Here is a 19454-nt window from a genome sequence, read left to right as displayed (position 1 = left end):
TAGTAGGCAGAATTTGATCATTTCAATTCTTTCAACTGTATGAAAACTAGTATGACCTTATTTTAAAGTTTTGCCAGTAGTTCATCTCTGTGCACTTCTGTTTGTAGACTGAACAGGTAATTTTAGATAAAATATGTATTAAATGGTTTACAAGCACAGGGCTGGAAAAGATCTCATATGTCATTGCATCTAGCTTTTTATTATTATAAGAAATTTTATTGGATGAGTTTTTTAAAAGATCAGGGTTCTCTCTTGAAACTGTGAAGCCTGTTTTTCCACACTGCCTTTGTTGGGGAAAACTATTCCAGGGCCTTAGGAATATTCATGGAAATATGGTGGGAATTCCCACTTAGCTCAGCCTGTTCATTTAACAACTTTGTCATTAGTATTTGCTGCAGGGCACTACCAGTATTTACTGGAAAACTATTGCATTCCACTTTAGCTCTGTTTTGCTTGACAAAACAATCCATAGTCTCGGTTACATTTCATAAAGCAGTTACCAGTAATCCTTAATCCTTCTCTATCTGTGATCCAATTTGAATTCAAGTTTATTGAAAATATTTTGCTACATTTCTTGTTCCAAGTGATATTTCAGCAGTATTAGTACTATTTTCTGGGGTTCTTTCCGGTTTTTGTTTGATATATCTCGTCTCGTATACCTTGGCAGCTGTGAAAAAAGCAAATCTGTCATACCTAACATACTGTAGGGATCTGATAGTTGACCTGTGCATCCAGTCTTCTCTTTATGGCCTTTGGTGTTAACATTCATTATGCAAGAAAAACTGTATTTTACATTTTAAAATTTGATTGCTGACTGTTCCTTATGTCCTGAAAAGGACCCATCTGTCTGCTGCGTTACCTTTGTTGTCAAAATTAGTAAGCGTGCTATGTAGTGTGCATGATCAGTTACCTTAAGTATCAAACTAGGTTATTGTCCAAATCAGTCATTCAAGAACATTAGTAGAAACTTCCCTTCAATCTTGTAATTCCCATTCTAACACAATCCAGCTTTGCCCCTTCTATAGCCAGTTCTTTTGCACCTTAGATCCTTGTATTAATTTCCACATTGTTGGAACTATCTTGTATGACACCTCACTGAGTTATGCTTAGTTTCAGGTTAAATGTAGTGCAGTTCATTTGTTGAGGGAATCACAAAAATACCAGTATCATTTCTCATGCTGTTACTGATCCCTTTTTAATTTGTCTGTGGTTTAATTATTATTTTCCTCAACTGGCTGAACCACACATCCCACCTTGAAAAATGTGGTGTGCTGCAAGTGGAGAAGTTCTCACTGAACCTTGGGTCATTTTCTTCTTTGGTATGATGGCCATACATATTTGTGTGTGTATATATAAATGTTTTTAAAAAACAGCTGAGGGTTTTAGCTGTCTTAAGATTCTAGTGAGCTAGGTGAAGGAATGCCATGAGTGGTATTTGAGTGACTAGGATTGCACAAGGGAAAGATGGTGCTGCAGTAATGCTGTCTAAACTGGGTTTAAACTGGCTTGGGAATGTGTGCCTCATGATGACAGTAAAGCTAAAAATGTGGATTGTCCCCCTTCCAGAAGTTTTTTTACATCAGAGCTGGTGACATGCTTTTGCTGTTTAATAATTTTGGAGTCTCTAAGCTCCAAATCAGTTGTGGGAAATGTGTAAATGTTCAGAATTCTGATATAATGGTTTTTTGTACACTGAGAACAAAGTTAATTATTTCCTATGTTTGTGCTTCTGATGATCTGATTACTGTTACTCCATGCTGTACAGAATCACATGAACCACGTGTAAAGTAAAGATTTAGAAGACTTGAAGTTGGGGATCATTTTTACAATTTCTTCCTCTGCCAGCTGTTAGGCAGAGGCTTACTGAAGAGTCACAGTTCTCAGCCTAGGGCAGGACTGCTTCATGATGACTTTGTTGTGAAGTTCTAATGTTCACATGCAGTTACTAGGAATAGTGAGTAGTTTCCTCTAGGTAGACTACCATACATTTCTCTGCCTCAGATTTTCTTCTGTGTCTTTCTGGACCATCTGATTTGTAAAAATACTGGATTAAATGAATAACATCTGAGTTCAAGCATAGCTTTATCTGTTTACTCCATGATGTTTTGTCTAAAAAATTCAAAAATCCTTCAAATCTTGTTTGCTAAAAGGTGACTTATATAAAAACCAATGGAACAGTATGCTTTTAATTTATTTAAATGATGCAGTGTCATGGTTTTCCTATCACCTGTTGCACAATGCTAAGCACAGTAGCCATTCAATTTCAGTTCCATTTTCCAGCCTGCAAGTGGCACTCAGGAAACCCTGACTCCTTGCCTCCGTGTACCAGTGAGGATAAGAATGTCCTGCCATTGCAAATGAATATTAGGCAAAGTAAATCGGTTTGGGTAATTTTGGGGAAGCCTACATTCAGTCTGTTGGTACTGATAGTACATTAACGCCTATTTACATAGAGTACCAAACTTTCTGTGTACTGCTGAAACAGATTCTGAGGGTTTTGGCTTTGTTATTACTTTTCAGGGTATTTGGAGTTCAAGTTTTACTTTCTTTTACTTGTTTTCCACTAATACCGTTCAGTTTAAATTGGGAGAACTGACAAACAAGAATTTCAAAAGATAAAGATATAGGGAAGAAATTGCTTTCTACTACATGAATACTTTGTACAATATAAAATATTTTTCCATTTTATTTGAAATGAAGTGGTAATCTGAATGTTTTATGAGAATTGATTCCATGTAGAAATTGCACATGTGATTCTCTTTTTTCCCATCTGTTCAGGAAGAATATAGTACAGTATGGGATTAAAGAGAAGTGTGAGCCTTACCATCATGGCAACATTGCCTTGTACAGCGGAGAAGTATATCCTAGCTGACATAATTATTTTTTAAAACTTGTATCTGTGTTTTTGCATATTTAAAAACAAAATGTCCTATTTGGTGATTTTTTTTTCACCAATCCTTAGTTCTGATTTGTTTTAAATGAAAATAAATAACTGTGAATCATTTGATTAACATTGGGTATGATAATAAATTGCACAGTAAGTATTTCTTTTGAGACCTGGTTTCAAATGTAACTTTTATCACAAGTGAAAGTGAGCTCCAAAGGAAACTAGATTATTAAACTAAGTTACTTAACCCACCATTGATGTTGTTTTAAGAACGCCAAGTTAAAAATATGTTCGATTACAGTTTGATGTAAATGTGTTCAGTCCTAATTATACTGTACCTGACTTCTTCTGTTTTCTCATTTTAATAAGTACTAAAATTTTCCCTCTCTGAAATAAGGTTTAACTGCAGTGATAATTGTTTCTAGAAATAATGGTTTTAGATAGGCTTTTATGTATTTAGTTATGTAGTAAAAAACTTAAAAGATTCCTTTGTTTTATTAGGAGTCCACATCTCCAGTTGTTTCACCACAGCAATCCCCACCAACCTCTCCACATACATGGAGGAAGCACAACCGCCATCCCAGCGGAGGGAATAATGAGCGACCTCTGGCTGGACCTTTTTGGGCTCCATTTAGTGAAGTACAACCAGGTATAAATGTCTTGTTAAGCTTCAGTGGTAACCCAGAGTTGTGGAATTCTTAAACTGTCTTAAGCTCATTTATTATACTTATTTATCTTTGTGTTTCCAGTCTGGAAATTTCCTTGCAGATTCAAGTGTCTGTGTTGATAGCAGCACTGTGAAATCTGTGGTCTTGCATATGGCAGATCCATTTAATAGTGTCACATGGGAAATGCTAAGTGTTTGGAGGGAGGGAAAAAGAGTGTTTAAGTTTTCCAGTGGAAAGTTTTTAAAACAAAACTGATAATCCTGTTGAAATTGTGCAGAAGCTGTCAGTATACCTGAGAATGTGGGGGCCTCAAGGGAAGGCAGTAGATAATATATTATTTGCTTGTATTTCTGGTAGAATTATATTTCTGGTAGATTAGCTGAATTGCCAGAACAATTAATTTGATTTCTTTAAAGTTTATGTAAATAACTGAGGCTTCTGCATTTCCAATCTGTCAAGGTAGAACCACTTTTTTCAGTGAAGCTTTTCATCCTTCAATGTTCTTCATTTAACATGAAGACCCTCCCTGCTATTGTATCACTATATTCAGACTTAAAAGCTTTTCCCCTTAATATGCTTTATTTTAAAAAGTTATGTTTTATTTTCTGATACCTGGTAGTATTAATAAATTTAGGAACAATTGTAATTCAGGTTTTGATTTTGATGGTACTGCTAAAGAATGTTGCATTTTGTAGGCTGTAGTTTGAGATTGAACTGTGATTGCTTGGTTTATTTCAGTTATGATATTCCAAAATCTATCTGTTACCTTTCAGTTATTGTCATTCTGTAATTCTAAGCATCCGTGGAGTAACAGGGATTCTATTAGAATTGATTGGATAAGAAGATAAAACTTTAGAAGTGGAATGAGTTGTATACAGAGGCTTATGCCAGTGTACTGAATGTTGTTTGCTATTAAGTTCCAGTCAATTTACAATTAAAAATTGCTTATATAATCCCTTCTAAGGGCTCAGTCCAAGCACTGTCAGCACTCAACTTCTCAACCTTTTTTCTCCTGTAGTTCAGTTGACTTGTGTTTCTCTGAAGGTGATTTCTAACTTAAAAAGTCACGGAGTCCAGGACAGTATGCAAACTCTTCCTAGTGTTGAAAAATTCGATATTTTTATCTTAAAAATAAAGTTGTAATGTCATGTTAATATCTCAGTTTAATGATTTCCCTGTGATGTTTAATGGGTAAATTTTTCAGAAGTTCTCTGAGGATATTTGTGAACTAGCTCAGTATTCCTTGATTTTATATTCCATACTGGAACACATTCATAGTTTATTTAAAGTAATTCTAAGATGCTATTATAGAAAGATTGTCTGTTCTGGCAATGCTAAAGATAAAGTGACTTTTCATATATTACTTTGAGAAAAATTGTCAGTATCATTTACTGTAGATGATCCTTTTGCACTGCAGATGATTGATTATTGCTTTGTATTTCAGCTGTTCAAGGCAGTTCATAGCTTCCCCCTCCTTGATCCTACGTTTTAAGGACAGTGTTTATAGAAAAATTATGTTCTCGTGACATTTAGATAGAACCAGATAGGTTGTTGGTTAGTTTTCTTAAGATTAGCACTACAAACTTATCTTGATTCTACTGCAAGATGTTTTTGAGAAACCACGTGAAGTGTCATAGTTTCAGTAGTGCTGTGCCATTTCACTTGTGATCCAAGCAAAATGAGAACCCGGTCTCTCTGCATGTTGTTCACTTTGTTCTCAAACATTATTTCACGTAATGAGGTTGTCAGCTGTAATCATGGAACCTCAAGTGTGAAAATGTTTCTGGTGGGTCAGATAATAAACAGCGTGTTGCTTAAACCAGAAGGGCAAAAATCTATCTTTTTTGTTGGATAAAGATGTATTTAAAAACTCCCACTATGAGCAAAGTTAAACAGTGATTTCTCTATTGAATTGGACTGCAGAATAATTATTAGATAATAACTCAGTTGTTGGTTTTAAAAATCTTACACGTTGTCTTGCATTAGAAATCTAAAGCATAACTTATGGCTGTAGTTATCAATTTCTTGGGGAAAAAAGGGAAGAAAACCTGTTATCATCTCAACAGAGCAAAAGAATTTGGATTTTGCAATTTTTTGTCACTGTGTTGTCCAGTAATTCAGTTAGGATTGTGCTAATGCTTCGTATGTATATTACTGGCTTCTGAGGCACTGTCACACTAGCTCAGTGTGCTTACAAATATGAAATGAGAAGCCAAGGCTTGTTACCATTTCTCTTCAAGAATTTCTGTAAAGAGAGCCCCGAAGGATGCGTTTATTTTACTTTAATATTAGGAATTAAAATTCAGTGACAGACATTGATTTACATGAAAGATAGTGTAGACTATTTATAGTTATGTCAGATCTCATCCTGAAATGTCAGAGTGAAGTCTGTTAAAACCTGAGTCTCTGAAGTCTTTCAGGTGCTTTTGATTTAGCAGTTTAAGATAAGATCTTGATTTTTTTAACAGTTTTATGTCCTTGCTCTGGCTTAAATCTCCAGCCTGGAAAAGTCTTCACAGACTAATCCAGTGGGTGACTGGACACCTTGTAGGAAACAGAATTGTATATGAGATGTGAGCTAATGTAGTTACAAGAGAGCAAAAACGAATGGTCCATACTTTTACCTTTTAATCTCATTTTGCACTACAGCTCCAGCTGCAAGAATGTTGCTGACATTGACAAACTTGAGAAAGAGCCCTTCCCTACTTCAAATGATAGTTGAGTGGCATGTCAGAATGTGAAAACTATTTTTTTATTACCTTGTAGTCTGTTGGGACTGTAAGCAAAGCAGAATATTTATGTTGGTAGTATCCAAATAATGATCTAAAACAAATTTTTAAAATCTGAGCTCTTCTGTTCTGTCCTAGGATATTTGTTAGCTTTCTTTGGCATGACATCAGAGTTTTGTGTTGATATCTGAATATGTATAAGAAAATGCAGTCCTAAGCCATGCTTTTCTCTTTGGGAGGGATTTTGTAGCATTTTGTGAACACTTCAGGGACAGAAGTGTGACATGTCTACTGTGCTAATAGTTCCTTGCATCTTCAGGGCCCTAAGATAATTACTGGGCTTACAGGAGACTGAATAGTCCTTTGTCCCCTAGTTAATGCTTCATTAACTGTTGATAATTGGCCTTGTTACAAGCAGTGGAATACTCTTACCTGAGCATAAGAGCTCTCCAGCATTTTATCTTAATGAAAGAATTGTATTGAGCTTCTGGTTTTGTTTCACCACAGATTGATAAGGAAAACTCTTCTTAGTTTACAGAGTTAGTTGAAAATTTAGTTCTAGTAAACCCATATTTGTCTAGTTACTGAAAAGTACATGTAAATAGATAGAACATTACTTACATTTCCTTTTTTATCTCAAAGTAAAGGGGGTAGCTTTTATTGCACAGGAAATAATTTTCCATAAGTTATCAATGTGTTGGTAAGATATTCAAGCTAAAGGAAGAATAGAGCAGCTACAGGAATTTTTTAAGTCTTCATACTAAGCCTAGAGCATTAGACTTCACCATCTTGTTCAAATCTGCTAATTGGTCTTAGACATATTTTCCATTTAAAGTGGTGTTGCATGTGTTTTTACTGATATAGATGCACAGAGACCACTGAAGGTTTTCTTCATTGGGTTACAACGAAGACAGATCATAAAATTAAAATAGACTGATGGCTTTGAGTCTTCTCTGTGACCCAGTTTTCTTCCAGTTTCTCTTCCACCTCCCTGTTTCTGATTTGGTTTTGTCAAATTGAGTTATTGGCTGGTGGCAATCCATGAGTATGTGTGTAGATCCAGGTCTCCATGGTTACTAGTAACCTTTCTCCAGTGTTCCCCAGCTATCCCATCCTGTGTCCTAAAACATTGTACTGGAGAGTAAATAACAAGAACAGTAAAGCAAGAATGTTCTTGCTGGTATTATTCGAACAAGGGAGAAAGGAAACTGCATCACCTGTAAAGTACTCTGAAGGTATCAGTTTGGTGCTACAGGCATTTCCATGGCTGTCAAAGTACTGCTTTGGAACAGATACTGTGATAAGTGGGGATATTAAGTGAATTGTACCAAGATAAGTAGTTGAGAGAATTGAAGGATGAGTAAACATAAATAAGATAAATGGTAATAACGTCAGTGTCTGAGAGGCAGAGAACGGGAAAGTCAATGTATCACAAATAAAATTTGAGTGTTGCATATTAAAAGGAGTGATGGTAAGATGTTGTCTGCCTCTGTCTGTTAGTCCTGAAAGAGACGAGGTGGAAAGAGACTGAGTCTTTCTCTTCAGTTTCTTCCTAGCATTTGAGAGTTAGGTGAACTACTAAAGAAGAACCTCAAAGCAAATAAAGCATTGTCAGGTGCCTTGCCTTTATTCTCAGCATTTCTGGATAAAGTCGTTAGAAGCTCCAGACCACATAAGGAGCTTCCACAAGTGGAGGATGAATTTCAGACAAAATTATTAGTTAATAGTGCCTTTTCAGCATATTAAAGCTAACTTAGAAAAAATCCTCCACAAAAAATGATTAAATTAATTTCTCCTCCTGCAAATACTACTTTTATTCAATGTAATACAAGATTAAATGTGTTCTGCACAATTATGACTACTGTATGTAAGAAAAGAGCAAAGATAAACTGCTTCTAGGCTTTCTTCTTATTACTTTTCGTTTATGGAATGAAAGAGTAATTGCATGTTGCCAGATATTAAATAGCAGTATTGTATACTAACAGTTGTACTGTCACTTAAGATGTTAGTCCTCAATGTGCTTCACGGATTCTCATATTTCCTTCATTCTGTTTACTGCAGTGTAGTGTCATAAAGCCTTCAAGAATCTGAAACTGTTCATGTTTGTCAGCTTCATAAATTGATTACCTGTACGTGAATGCACTTGTCATAGCAGGTTTCTTTTTAGTCAGCATCATGACAAGAAATTCTTGGAGTTCATTGTTTGAAATTAAATATTGCTAGCAGGATTAAATTCATGACATCAATGTCCTATTTCTTGTTGTGTGGAGGGCTTACAGAAAGAAGAAGCTGACTTGTCTTTTAAAAGGAAGCCTGTTTCTACATACGAGGCAAAAATTCTTATCAGAGTTCGACTTTATTTGGCATATTTGAAGAGAAAGCATTTACTTGTGCAAGAACAGTAGATTCATCAGTTTCACAAATGTTGTTTAGACTTAAGGAGTTCATAATTCCTTTCAGGAATCAAAGAGTAGAATGGAGTCCTGAGATTCTTCTAGATTTGTTCTAAATGGATTGTTTTCTGTCTGATCCAAGTTCCTTAAATTTTTAATTTGCAACTGCAGTTTCACGGAATTTTGATGTTTTTGTAAGTAGAACAGTGGATGGCCATATCTGTCTGTAGTTACTTCATTGTTATTTTAATATTAAGATATTGAACACTGGCAGTTCTTCAGAAGTAGATTATAGCAGAGCATTGGGTGAATCTCACCTATCGTGTTCCAGATAGTTATTAGAGAGCAGATATCAGCATTCTATATGGATGCTTTTTATTATTCTTGTCCTGTTTTTAAGCAACTGAGTTAAGTTAGTGTAGAAATGATGTGGAGGAAAAGAATTGTCTGTACCAAAACTCCCAATTCTTAAAAGGAATTTCCAAGGCTGTTCTTTGAATGGCAAACTAGAACATAAAAAAGAAGAACTGATAATGAAGTTGAATGATATCATATGCCGCTTTTAAATAGTATTTGTCCATAGAGGGGCTTACTTCAATTAAATGAAAATGTGGAGTGTTTATTAACTCATTCAAAACCCATTAAACGGGTAAAATCCAGTTTACATTTTACATGTGTTCAATAAGCTCATTCCTCAGTTCTGTCTTTTTAGCACAGATGGAAGCTAACATAATGTAAAAATCTACAGGAGTGAGGTATCAGGAGATGTCAGGTGAACTTTGTCACCTTGGTACACTTTGGTTTTCATTTTTCTCATCATTCTATAGTATATCTCCCTGACAGGAGATATTTCCATATCCACAGTTCTTTCTCACTTTTCAAGGTTGTCTTTTGAAAAAGAAATGTTTCTTCTAATTTCAGGCTCATCTACTTCTAGTGATCCCATATGGTCTGGCCATTCACCACCACCCCATCAAGAAAATTGGGTCAGTTTTGCAGATACCCCACCAACCAGTGCTCTTTTAGCCATGCATCCTGCTTCTGTCCAGGTGTGACACTTTATTGGTATTTGATTTGCCTCATTCAGATTGATGTTGCAATCCTTGCGGTTGTTTTTTTTTCTTCATAATTTTCATTGCAGATGTTTACTGTGTATCTGTGCTGTAGTCTGTTTAGTGCTATTTGCCCAACAGATACTTGTTCTGTTGAGTTGCCTTAATTTGGAATGATTAAATGAAAGCTACTAATTTTTAAAATGTCAACAATTACGACTTTAAAACATTTGTATTTAGCTTTTTATGCATATGTGCCATACTTTTTTTTTCTGCTTACATACCTGCGGTCATTCCATATTGTATCAGTGTGCAAAAATACCCTGTCATTATCCTGGAGATGCCATCTGCTGATGGTTTCCTGCAGTTCTGAAACTACTGTGAGTTTTAACTATGCTTTATATTTTGAAGGCAAGAAGTTGAGGATTCGTAGAAGCATTTTAGGTAGATAATACTGAGGAAAAATATTTCATTTCAGGACCAGACAACAGTACGAACTGTAGCATCAGCTACAACAGCAAATGAAATTCGTAGGCAATCAAGTAGTTATGATGACCCCTGGAAAATAACTGATGAACAAAGGCAGTATTATGTTAATCAGTTTAAAACCATTCAACCTGATCTAAATGGATTCATACCAGGTAAGTTATTCTTTACAAAATATAATTGTGGGTGCATCAATTCTGTTACAAAGACTTTATTTTGTGTTTAAGCTTGCATACTATTTTGAACGAAGTTCTGCATTTTGCTGATAAATTCTACTATTGTTCAGTGTAATTCAAGAAAGACTAGAAACTAATTTGCCTTTTTCCTTCATTTAACCCTAGTAATTAGTGCCGTTTTTCCCAGAACCGTTGCTAAATAACTCATCAGCTTTACAGTAGGTCTGAATCTTCTAATGATTTCATTTGCCTTAAATATTAAAAATTATTGTTGCAATTTTTAGGATCTGCAGCTAAAGAATTTTTCACTAAGTCAAAACTACCTATTCTTGAACTTTCTCATATTTGGTAAGTGTGATGATTATTTAAAATAATTATTAATAATAAATGTTTAGAAAGATGACAGCTATCTGGTAGACATCTAGTAATTACTTACTAGAAAGTGTTAAGTAAAATTTCAGTACTACATTAGTATGCTCAGTTCTGCTCTTATTTATGCCAGTAGTACTTTCGTGGGTTTTAATGGGTCTGGGCTGGTAATATTTACAAGGCACTTTGAGAAAATGTCAAACTCTTCAGAGTCAAAAGCAATTTATTTGAGGTTTTTATTGTTAAAAATGCATTTAAATTTAAATAATTCCTAATCTGTATTTATTTATTCATTTATGTCTAAGTAAATTTAAACGAAATGTGTACATTCACATTTTTAAATCCAGTTTTTGGTACATGATGACAAATTCAGCTTTGAGTTTGTGCAAATCTTCAATATCTTTGTATTCTGGAATTTGTAGTGCATCATTGCATGCTATCATTAAATGACTTACCTTGGCAAGTGCTATCTTTCTTTCAGTGTAATGGTTTCTATTTCAGATATTTTCACATTTAAAATAAATCATATTGCCTCAGCACTATAATTTCAGTAGTATACTTTGCCAAAAATCTGAGGCCAATAATACTGTGTAGTACTGTCTTAAATGGGCTAAAAACCAGGAGAGATAAAAGTGACTTTAAATTATCTGTAAGCTGTTAGGAATGAAGACTCATCATCTTGAAGAGTAAAGCATGTGTAATGCTAATATAAAATGCTTAGTAGGATAAAGTGAATGATAAACTTTGCTCATCCAAGTAGCTAAATGGAAGCCTGTCTCTTGGAAATAAAATAGCCTTTGGAAATTGTATTTATACTAAGTTTTTCTTCTTAGGGAACTGTCAGATTTTGATAAAGATGGTGCACTGACACTGGACGAGTTCTGTGCTGCATTTCATCTGGTAGTTGCTAGGAAAAATGGGTATGATTTGCCAGAAAAGTTACCTGAAAGTTTAATGCCCAAACTGATTGATTTGGAAGACTCAGCAGGTAAGATACAGGTTCAACACAAATGTCAGTATTTTAAAATTATGGTTTAATTGTTACAGCAGATACTTGTTTGTATGAGCAGAAAGCATTTGCCGATATGAACTAAAGCATTGTGCAATTTTTAGAAGTCTTATTGCTCAAAGCAATAATCTTTTTTGAGCATGTACATATTTCTGTAGAGGGCAGTTATTTAGGAACAGTACACACACACACTATTACATTTGGAAATACTGTGTCCTTTAAAGGTTGAGAAAAACAAAATTGTCACACTATAGATTTTATTCATGACCAGCTGTTGTATTTCGGTTTCCCAATCTAGCTATGCTTTAGACTCACTTTTAAATGAGTATGCTTTCTGTTCACCCTCATTTGGCACGAGTTTCTAAGTATGAAAGGTACTTGAAAAATATTCCCAGATTCAATACTAAGGGCAGGATAGGTGTTTAAAAATGCAGGATTAGTACCAGAGACCTTTTTCTTTTTTCTTTTTTTTTTTAAATTCACCTCCTGCCTTCAAAGCAGATTTATCCTTCATTGTGTTGGCACCTAGTTGTTCTGTGCATTGCCCTTTATCTTTTGGTACTCACAGAAGAGCCACTGAATGTGAGTTGTGCTTGTTAATATGTGCCAAAAACTCAGTCCCATAACTGAAAAACAAACTCCTGTTCCATGTTAAAGTGGTGTTTGAAAACAGGATGTCTGTGGCCATCTTATTTTTTCTATTTTAAAATAGATAAGGAAAACTGAGTATTTTAAAGCTGCTTTAGATTACTTTCTAATAAGCAGTCTTTGCTTGGAAAGTCAGGTTATATTCTGAGTCCACAAGTACTAGAATTTGCTAGAATTTTATTTATTTTTCTCTCAGTACTTCAGGAGACTCTCTTCTTACTATGTTTGTAGGTTGTCACAGACTATAATCTCAAAATTATTGATGAGTTCTTAAACTAGATACTGTGTGTCTTATCTCTGCTTTAATAATGAACCCATTTTCTGTAGGAGTAGGTTGGCTTTTCAAAGATCTGTTGCTGAAGTGTTTTCAGTATGAGTAAGCATTTTGCTATGATGAAGGCATTGGTAAGAAATAGCTACCAATGTCTTAATTGGGCTAATACCTAGCGAATGTCTAAAACCTTCCCATTCTTTCCATTTTTGTGTTAAAGAAGTGATCAAGCAAAAATCTTGATAGGAAGTGAAATAACATTTATTTATATAAACCATTGTTACTGGGAAAAAAAACGCTATGAAACCCCCAAAAACTCCGTACCCAACAGCTATATTTGTCTTGATTTTCTATTGCCATTATTGGTGGTAGATTTCAGCTGAAGTTGTCTGGAAATGTTATACATCAGACACTAAGCCTAGAAGTGGTACATGTATGTTTATTCTTCTCATTTTACAGGCAACTTTGTTAATATAAAACTTCTGACTTACTTTCATGATGTACGAAGTGGTCTTTAAATTTGAAGCAAAATTGCTTTTATTAAGCAGTTTTTTAATTAATTTGAAGCAGAACTGCTTCCTCTGGTATTAAAGGGAAGTTATCCTGTTCTAATGAATGTTAAAAGATTACCTTGCTATGTCAGCTGTGCCTAAAAATTAGGCAAATCTGATTGATACCTTGTTCTGCAGTTATGAAGAGTTACAATGAAAAATTCAAGTTCTTCCCAACTTGTGGGGTTTTATCCAATTAGCTTTATTTTATTTATATATTTATTTATTTGTGTCAGTGGCATTGGAAATAGCTAATCTTATCTAGCACATAACATGATTTATTGCCAAAAGTTCTATGGTAAATAAAATACTTTAGATTATGTTATTGATGTTGCTATAGTTTTATGTTTAGTTAGAGCAGTCCACATCTCCAGCATACATTTACTAATTTAAAAGTTATTGATAGATTTGTCTATTGGACATGATGAATTACAGTTGTTCATCTTAAGAACTGTAAATCAGCCTAGAAAGATGAATTAGTTAAATTTTGGTAATAATTTTCCATTTCAATTCCTCTAAAAGTTGTATTTCAATAAAGCTTTCTTCCAAAATTGTCTTAAGAGATAGAAACTATAAAGTATGACACCAGAGTGTCTTTTTGAGTGCAGTTTTTGCATGAGATAAAACTTTCTCAGAGAACGAGTTTATGATCTTCTGCTGACATGCCTCAGTATGAATGAAGTACAGTCAAACTGTTGAAGAGGATGAATTGCTTGAATGTCTTTTAAAGCAATGTGCAAGATAGCAAACTTTATTTCAAAAGCATTAACAGCGCCATTATTAATCCTGTTCTTTTGTTAGAAAGTTTCCCATTAATCTTCTGCACTTCTCTGCACTTGAAAAGTGCTGCTTTTTTTCCATTTTGACTTCTGAACTAGTGACCATCAGAAGGAGGAGTAACAGAGGGCTCCTTGCACCCTCTGCCTGTGTTCAGACAGGAAAGGAAGAAGTCTGTCAGCCTCTCCCTCATCAGCCCCTGTGCATCCAGCTGCAGATGTTCCAAACTTTTTTGAGATATGGTCTTGCTTGCTATCTGGTTTCATTACTAGAGATATGTATTTCTCTCACATGGCACAGACTTACTGTATAATTAAGCAGTTGTATAGTAAGCGTTTTTCTGGTACAGCAGGACATCTCTACAGGATTGTAATTTCTTCAAATTCAATTTTATCTCAGTTAGTAAAAGCTACCAACCTTTACAAAAGTTGAAAAGCAAGTTTTGCTTTTCTATGAATTTTTGTTTGGGTTGGTACCACAATGCCATTTCTTTGTAAGAACAAGACTCTGCCATGCCTTATGTCTTACACAATTACTTTAACCCTTAACATTTTCCGTGGAATGTCATATGAATGTTTCATGTAGGTATTCGCAGAATTCTTTGAATTGCAGGTAGCTATGTAGTCTATCCATAATAATTTTCAGCTTTATCTTTTGACTTAGTGTTTAACACTGAAAGTTAGTTCAGTTATTAGAGTACTGTCAGTGAAATGAGAATTTTGAGTTTTTTAACTTAATAGAAATTTTTTATTCTTATTACATTTCAGACCAATTAACATGGAATATGTATTTCCCAAATATTGCCACTGGCATATTTAGGACTTAGTATATTATTTTGTTTACAATTACCATGGCATGTCAGCTTGACTACTTGGTGATATTGACACCTCAATGTAACCTATTTTTATTGATTTCCCTGAAGGAAAACAATTCGAGATGCTAGGTGCTGGAAGTTTCAGAAACATTATGGAAACAGCCTCATGTCTGGCTATTTAAAGGAAGTTTGAAACTCTGAGTTACTGGTTTCTGCGTGTGGTTTTTTTTCATGTTAGTAGCACCTCAGTTGCCCCTAACCTCAAGGTGGCACAATTAGTTTCTTTTTGGACTTCAGCGTTTTGACTGTGCATTTTGCTGTCCCTGGCAGCTCTTTGGAGACAGTAATGAGTTGTTACTTTTCAGAGGTACCGGTACACCACTGACTGTTCAAGTATTCAAGTGTTTTCAGTTAAGTTTGACATTGGATTTGTTATTAGCTGCTTCTAAATGAAAACTAGCAGGCAGAATATTGACTTGTCTTAGCAGAAGAGAAGGCTGCAGAATTCAGCTCTTTAGGAACCTGAAATCAGTCCATTTTATCAATTTCGAGCAAGTTTTGGTGCAACATACTCTTGTGGCAGTCATCTTCAATCACATACCCATGAAGCAGTCCTTTTTTATGGTAATTTAATTAAACCTTTCTGTTTGTTTGTTTTGTATAGTATTTTGTCTTGTTCAGAGTTTTAATTCTTTGGACTGCTGACATGATGTTAGTATGTCTAGCTACTTATCACTACTTATCAGTCTCTTTTTCAACTGTTCCTGTTACTTATACACTGTGCAGTTGTAATCTGAACTTTCAGGGGTTCTGAGGCTCTTAATGCCTGGCTTTAACTTACATTGTGATATCTAGAATAGGAGACATTGTAAGCAGGATTTTACTGTGTTAGACAGAATGTTTGATCTGCTGTTCAGATTTACTTCAAAAGAAAACTAAACAGTGCCAAAGGACAGTTGCCATGTGACAGCTACTAGACGTACTCAATTTGCAAAATGTAAATGGAAACACTTCTGTTTTAGTAGGGAGGCTTGAAACGAATGTTCTTTGGGGACTAATCTAAGGGAATGGTTTTCTTAACCTGTTGTCTTTTTTTTGTTTGCATTGAGATACTGGTTTTGCTCTGACCTTGTATAAAAGGAGGTATTTTATTCTCTAAGATGAAAGGCTCAGTGTAGGATATGATGTAATAAACACTAGTGTGGAATGATTTTCTCATACTGTAAGAAAAACTGCTTAATTCTATATGTAATCAAAATCTGAAAAAGCTACTTAAAGGCTAAGCACTGGGAAGATAGGATGGTAGAGAGTAATCTTCAAACCAATTTTCAGAAACATCCTTAAAATAAGAGTAGTACCTGATGAACAGTATATTTAATTTAATGAAAGTTCTTGGGTTTTTTGGGTTTTGTCTGCTGCCAAATATTTGAAGAAGATGAAAAGAAAGAGTACTTTGCACTTTCCATGAGATGTGAGCAGCTCTTCTAAAAATAAACTGAAAGCAATTTATGATTTTTGTTCATAGTGATTCCTGTCGTTTCAGAAGTTGGGGAACAGACTGGTGAGGTAGGTTACTCCGGCTCTCCAGCAGAAGCACCTCCAAGCAAGTCTCCATCAATGCCATCCCTAAACCAGACCTGGCCAGAATTGAATCAGAGCAGTGAGGTTAGCGCTTTTATATAAGTGTTATTTCACTGCCAGTCAATAAGTAAATTTTGAATGCATCCATAATTTGTCATAAGTGAATTGCTGATCACAAATCATGAAACAGTTAGCAGGACAATAGACGCAAGAAGGTTCTGTGTTAAAATGCAGAAAAATAATACTTCGTTCTGGATTTTCTATCTCATTATGAGATATTTCGAATGTTGTCATTAATGGTAATTACGCTTTATATAAATCACAAAATGTATCTCATAGCGTGTTTTGGAAAAATTGAATTAATTACTGATTTTTTTCATTTAGGGCATATTTTTGGTTGGAGTTTTTTGTTACCTCTGAAGAACTTTTTTAGCAGACACTTTTGCTGAACTACAGAATAAGTTTCTGGGCAGATCTGGACATTGAAATTTACTTCTGGAGGTGATTTTAGCCTGAAATATCACCAGTAACATAGAGAAGTCATGACCTTGTTTCAAAAGCAGAGACTCAGAGTTGAATCTGAAGCCAGCCATTGGCTAAATTTATTTAAATCTTAAACTTTTACTGTTCTGTATTTCTGCCTCATCCTCCTTAAGCATATATATTTGCTATATAAGCAGCTTTCTGCAGTAGAGCTGTATTTTGTGACAATGTGAGAGTGAAGTTAGCAAGTAGTATTTTTAATATTTTTTCCCCCACAAATGTCCTTTGCTTAAAAGGCCTGTAGGGATTGATTCCTAGATTTTTCTTTTTACTCTGTTTTAACATTTTTGCCTCTGACTTAGAATAAACCAATGCTTTAAGAGCTACTTCAGATCCCCAAATGAGTTTCTGACTGCAGCCATATACAAAGCTGATTTAGGCTTACTTTTCATTATGAGAGGGGGAAAAAAGGAAAAAAAATAATGACATTATTTTTGGAAAATTATTTTTTATTATCTAGGACTCAATTGAAAACTTTCTTTAACATGCAAGATATTTCTGTCAGTAGCTGACTATTGCCTTCTATTGAAAGAGCTTTTTGTAGTTATTTTTCTTTCTTTGTTAGACTTCAAGTGAATAGAAAATTGATAGTAAAAGATGTAGACAAACCGAAGGAAAGTCAGCATGAAGCAGAAAATAATCACATTTTTAGGATTCAAGTTGGGAGCAAAGGAAACTTCCTTCATTTCTCCAGGGGGAAGAACTTTTTAAAGTCTGCTATTCTTTGTAAGGGCAAATGCTAGCCTCATAGTCACATCCTTATCAAATTAAAAAATGTTGGAAATTATTTAGTGATTCTTAGTTGTTCTGTTTGACAGAGTGACTCAGACTGCTGGTAGGAAGCTGTGTTTTAAGGGGGAAGTGGAACATATATTCATTCAGTAGTTGCTAAGAAGCTGTAAATGTCTGCATGTGTATTAAAATTTGCTCAGACATATTCCCTTGTGTTTTCAATAAAGATTTAATAAGCTAATCATTTGGTAACCAGCATCATAATTGAACACATTCCTTCAGTGTCTAATGCAACTCAAACCAATTGAATAGGGTAATTACAACTCTGTCAGCCAGAATCTTAACTTATGAAACTGACTGTCCATTCACATAAGGTGGCAGTTTCTTTTTCAAAGTCTACTAAAGCTTAAGAGGTTTGGAAAAGTTCTCACAGTAGCTATACTACTGGATACTAACTATACTAAAATAAGAGTTGAACTAAATGTCTAGTTTTTTGTTCTAACACAAAGGAATTTCTGATTTTTCAGATATGTTGCTGTGCATGTTTCTTTCTTCTCAGCATTTTCTTTTCAGCATGAGTTAGATCAAAGTCCTCAAAGTTTTAATTCTGTGAAAAAATTTCTGGTAATGCTGCAGGCACCAGTCTAATTGTTTCCTCTTTCAACCTCTTATAAGTGTCATCAACAAATGAATTGCTTGTAAAAGCTCTGCGTCTTTGTATTATCTGTCATTCCAGGCAGTCTCATCCTGTTAGTCTCAAAGCTGTTGGTTACTCTGTTTTTTCTAGCTCAGAGCTGATTTGTAGAATGCAGTTGCCAGGCCCAATTACTGGAGGCTCCCAAATATAGACCAAGGCATCAATTTAAAACTTCAGAATAAAGAGCACCATGAAAATCTACCCAACTTTGGATGCACTACATGCTTCACATTCTCATCTCTTCACTCATGACTTCTTTCTCACTTCGGATGTCTTTTCCATCCAAGTGTCAAGGCTGAGCACTTCGTTTTTGAAGCTTAAAATAATAGAAGTGCCTACTACAGTTTTTTTGGTTAAAAACTGTTTGATGTCTTGCATTTGTCATACTAGCTTTAACATAGATATGGAGATTTACTTTTAAATTCACAACTGTTACACCTTGTTTCAAATGTCTTGGTTTTCTATTCATAATGCTTGAGGTTGCTGTGAGTTTTAGTTTCTAGTGATTAACCTTCTGAAAGCAATTTTAAAACATCTTTGCAGATCTTCCAGACAAATACTTCAGCTTTAGCTAGTGTGAGTTTTACCCAGTCAATGCTTTTAAATTTTGCAGAGTTTGAGATGCAGTCCAGTAGATTCTTAAATATATTTAACTTTCTGTTAACTGGGGAATTAGCAGTAGCTGGCTTCTGGTAGTATTTCAGGATGGAGCACAGCAGCATATTTCCTGGAGTAGTCAGGAAGTGTTGGCGTTTATCTGTTGTGTTTAGCTGGCGAGCCCAAGGACAAGTAGTCAAGGTATCTGCAATTTGGCTTCAGAGCAGTAAAATACATTAAGCATCCATCTGTAACAAATAATATTTTAGCATTTATCTTAACTGTAACATAAGTGCTGTGTGCCCTATGGAATTTTTGGAAAGATTAACAAGATTTCTGTAACCAAATGGTCTGTTTGCCAGTCTCACTAGTAACTGGGAAGCCACTGGCCAAATCAAGTTTAAAAAGGTTGTGGTAAACCTAAAATAATATTAATATGTTTCATGAAAATGAGCAGCTGTGCAAATGCAGGAG

General features: G+C 34.8%; 1 protein-coding gene across 6 annotated transcripts in view; it reads left to right on the top strand.

The window, feature by feature from the left end:
* The window catches only part of REPS1 (RALBP1 associated Eps domain containing 1), a 59758-nt gene that overhangs the window by 22969 nt on the left and 17335 nt on the right, over positions 1–19454 (top strand). For 3 of the 6 annotated variants that reach the window (XM_014879052.2, XM_014879058.2, XM_014879054.2), the window contains exons 4-9: positions 3389–3536; positions 9599–9726; positions 10208–10370; positions 10676–10739; positions 11594–11748; positions 16374–16495. In XM_014879052.2, the coding sequence (XP_014734538.1) occupies positions 3389–3536; positions 9599–9726; positions 10208–10370; positions 10676–10739; positions 11594–11748; positions 16374–16495 (780 nt within the window). Of the gene's footprint in view, positions 1–3388; positions 3537–9598; positions 9727–10207; positions 10371–10675; positions 10740–11593; positions 11749–16355; positions 16496–19454 lie in introns of all 6 variants that reach the window. The other 3 variants (XM_014879050.2, XM_014879059.2, XM_088161654.1) reach the window with 2 other exon arrangements.

This window comes from Sturnus vulgaris, chromosome 3 (genome assembly GCF_052056855.1).
Source record: "Sturnus vulgaris isolate bStuVul1 chromosome 3, bStuVul1.hap1, whole genome shotgun sequence".
Taxonomy (NCBI): domain Eukaryota; kingdom Metazoa; phylum Chordata; class Aves; order Passeriformes; family Sturnidae; genus Sturnus; species Sturnus vulgaris.
Note: the sequence above shows the minus strand (reverse complement) of the source record. Positions and strands in the feature narration are given on the sequence as shown.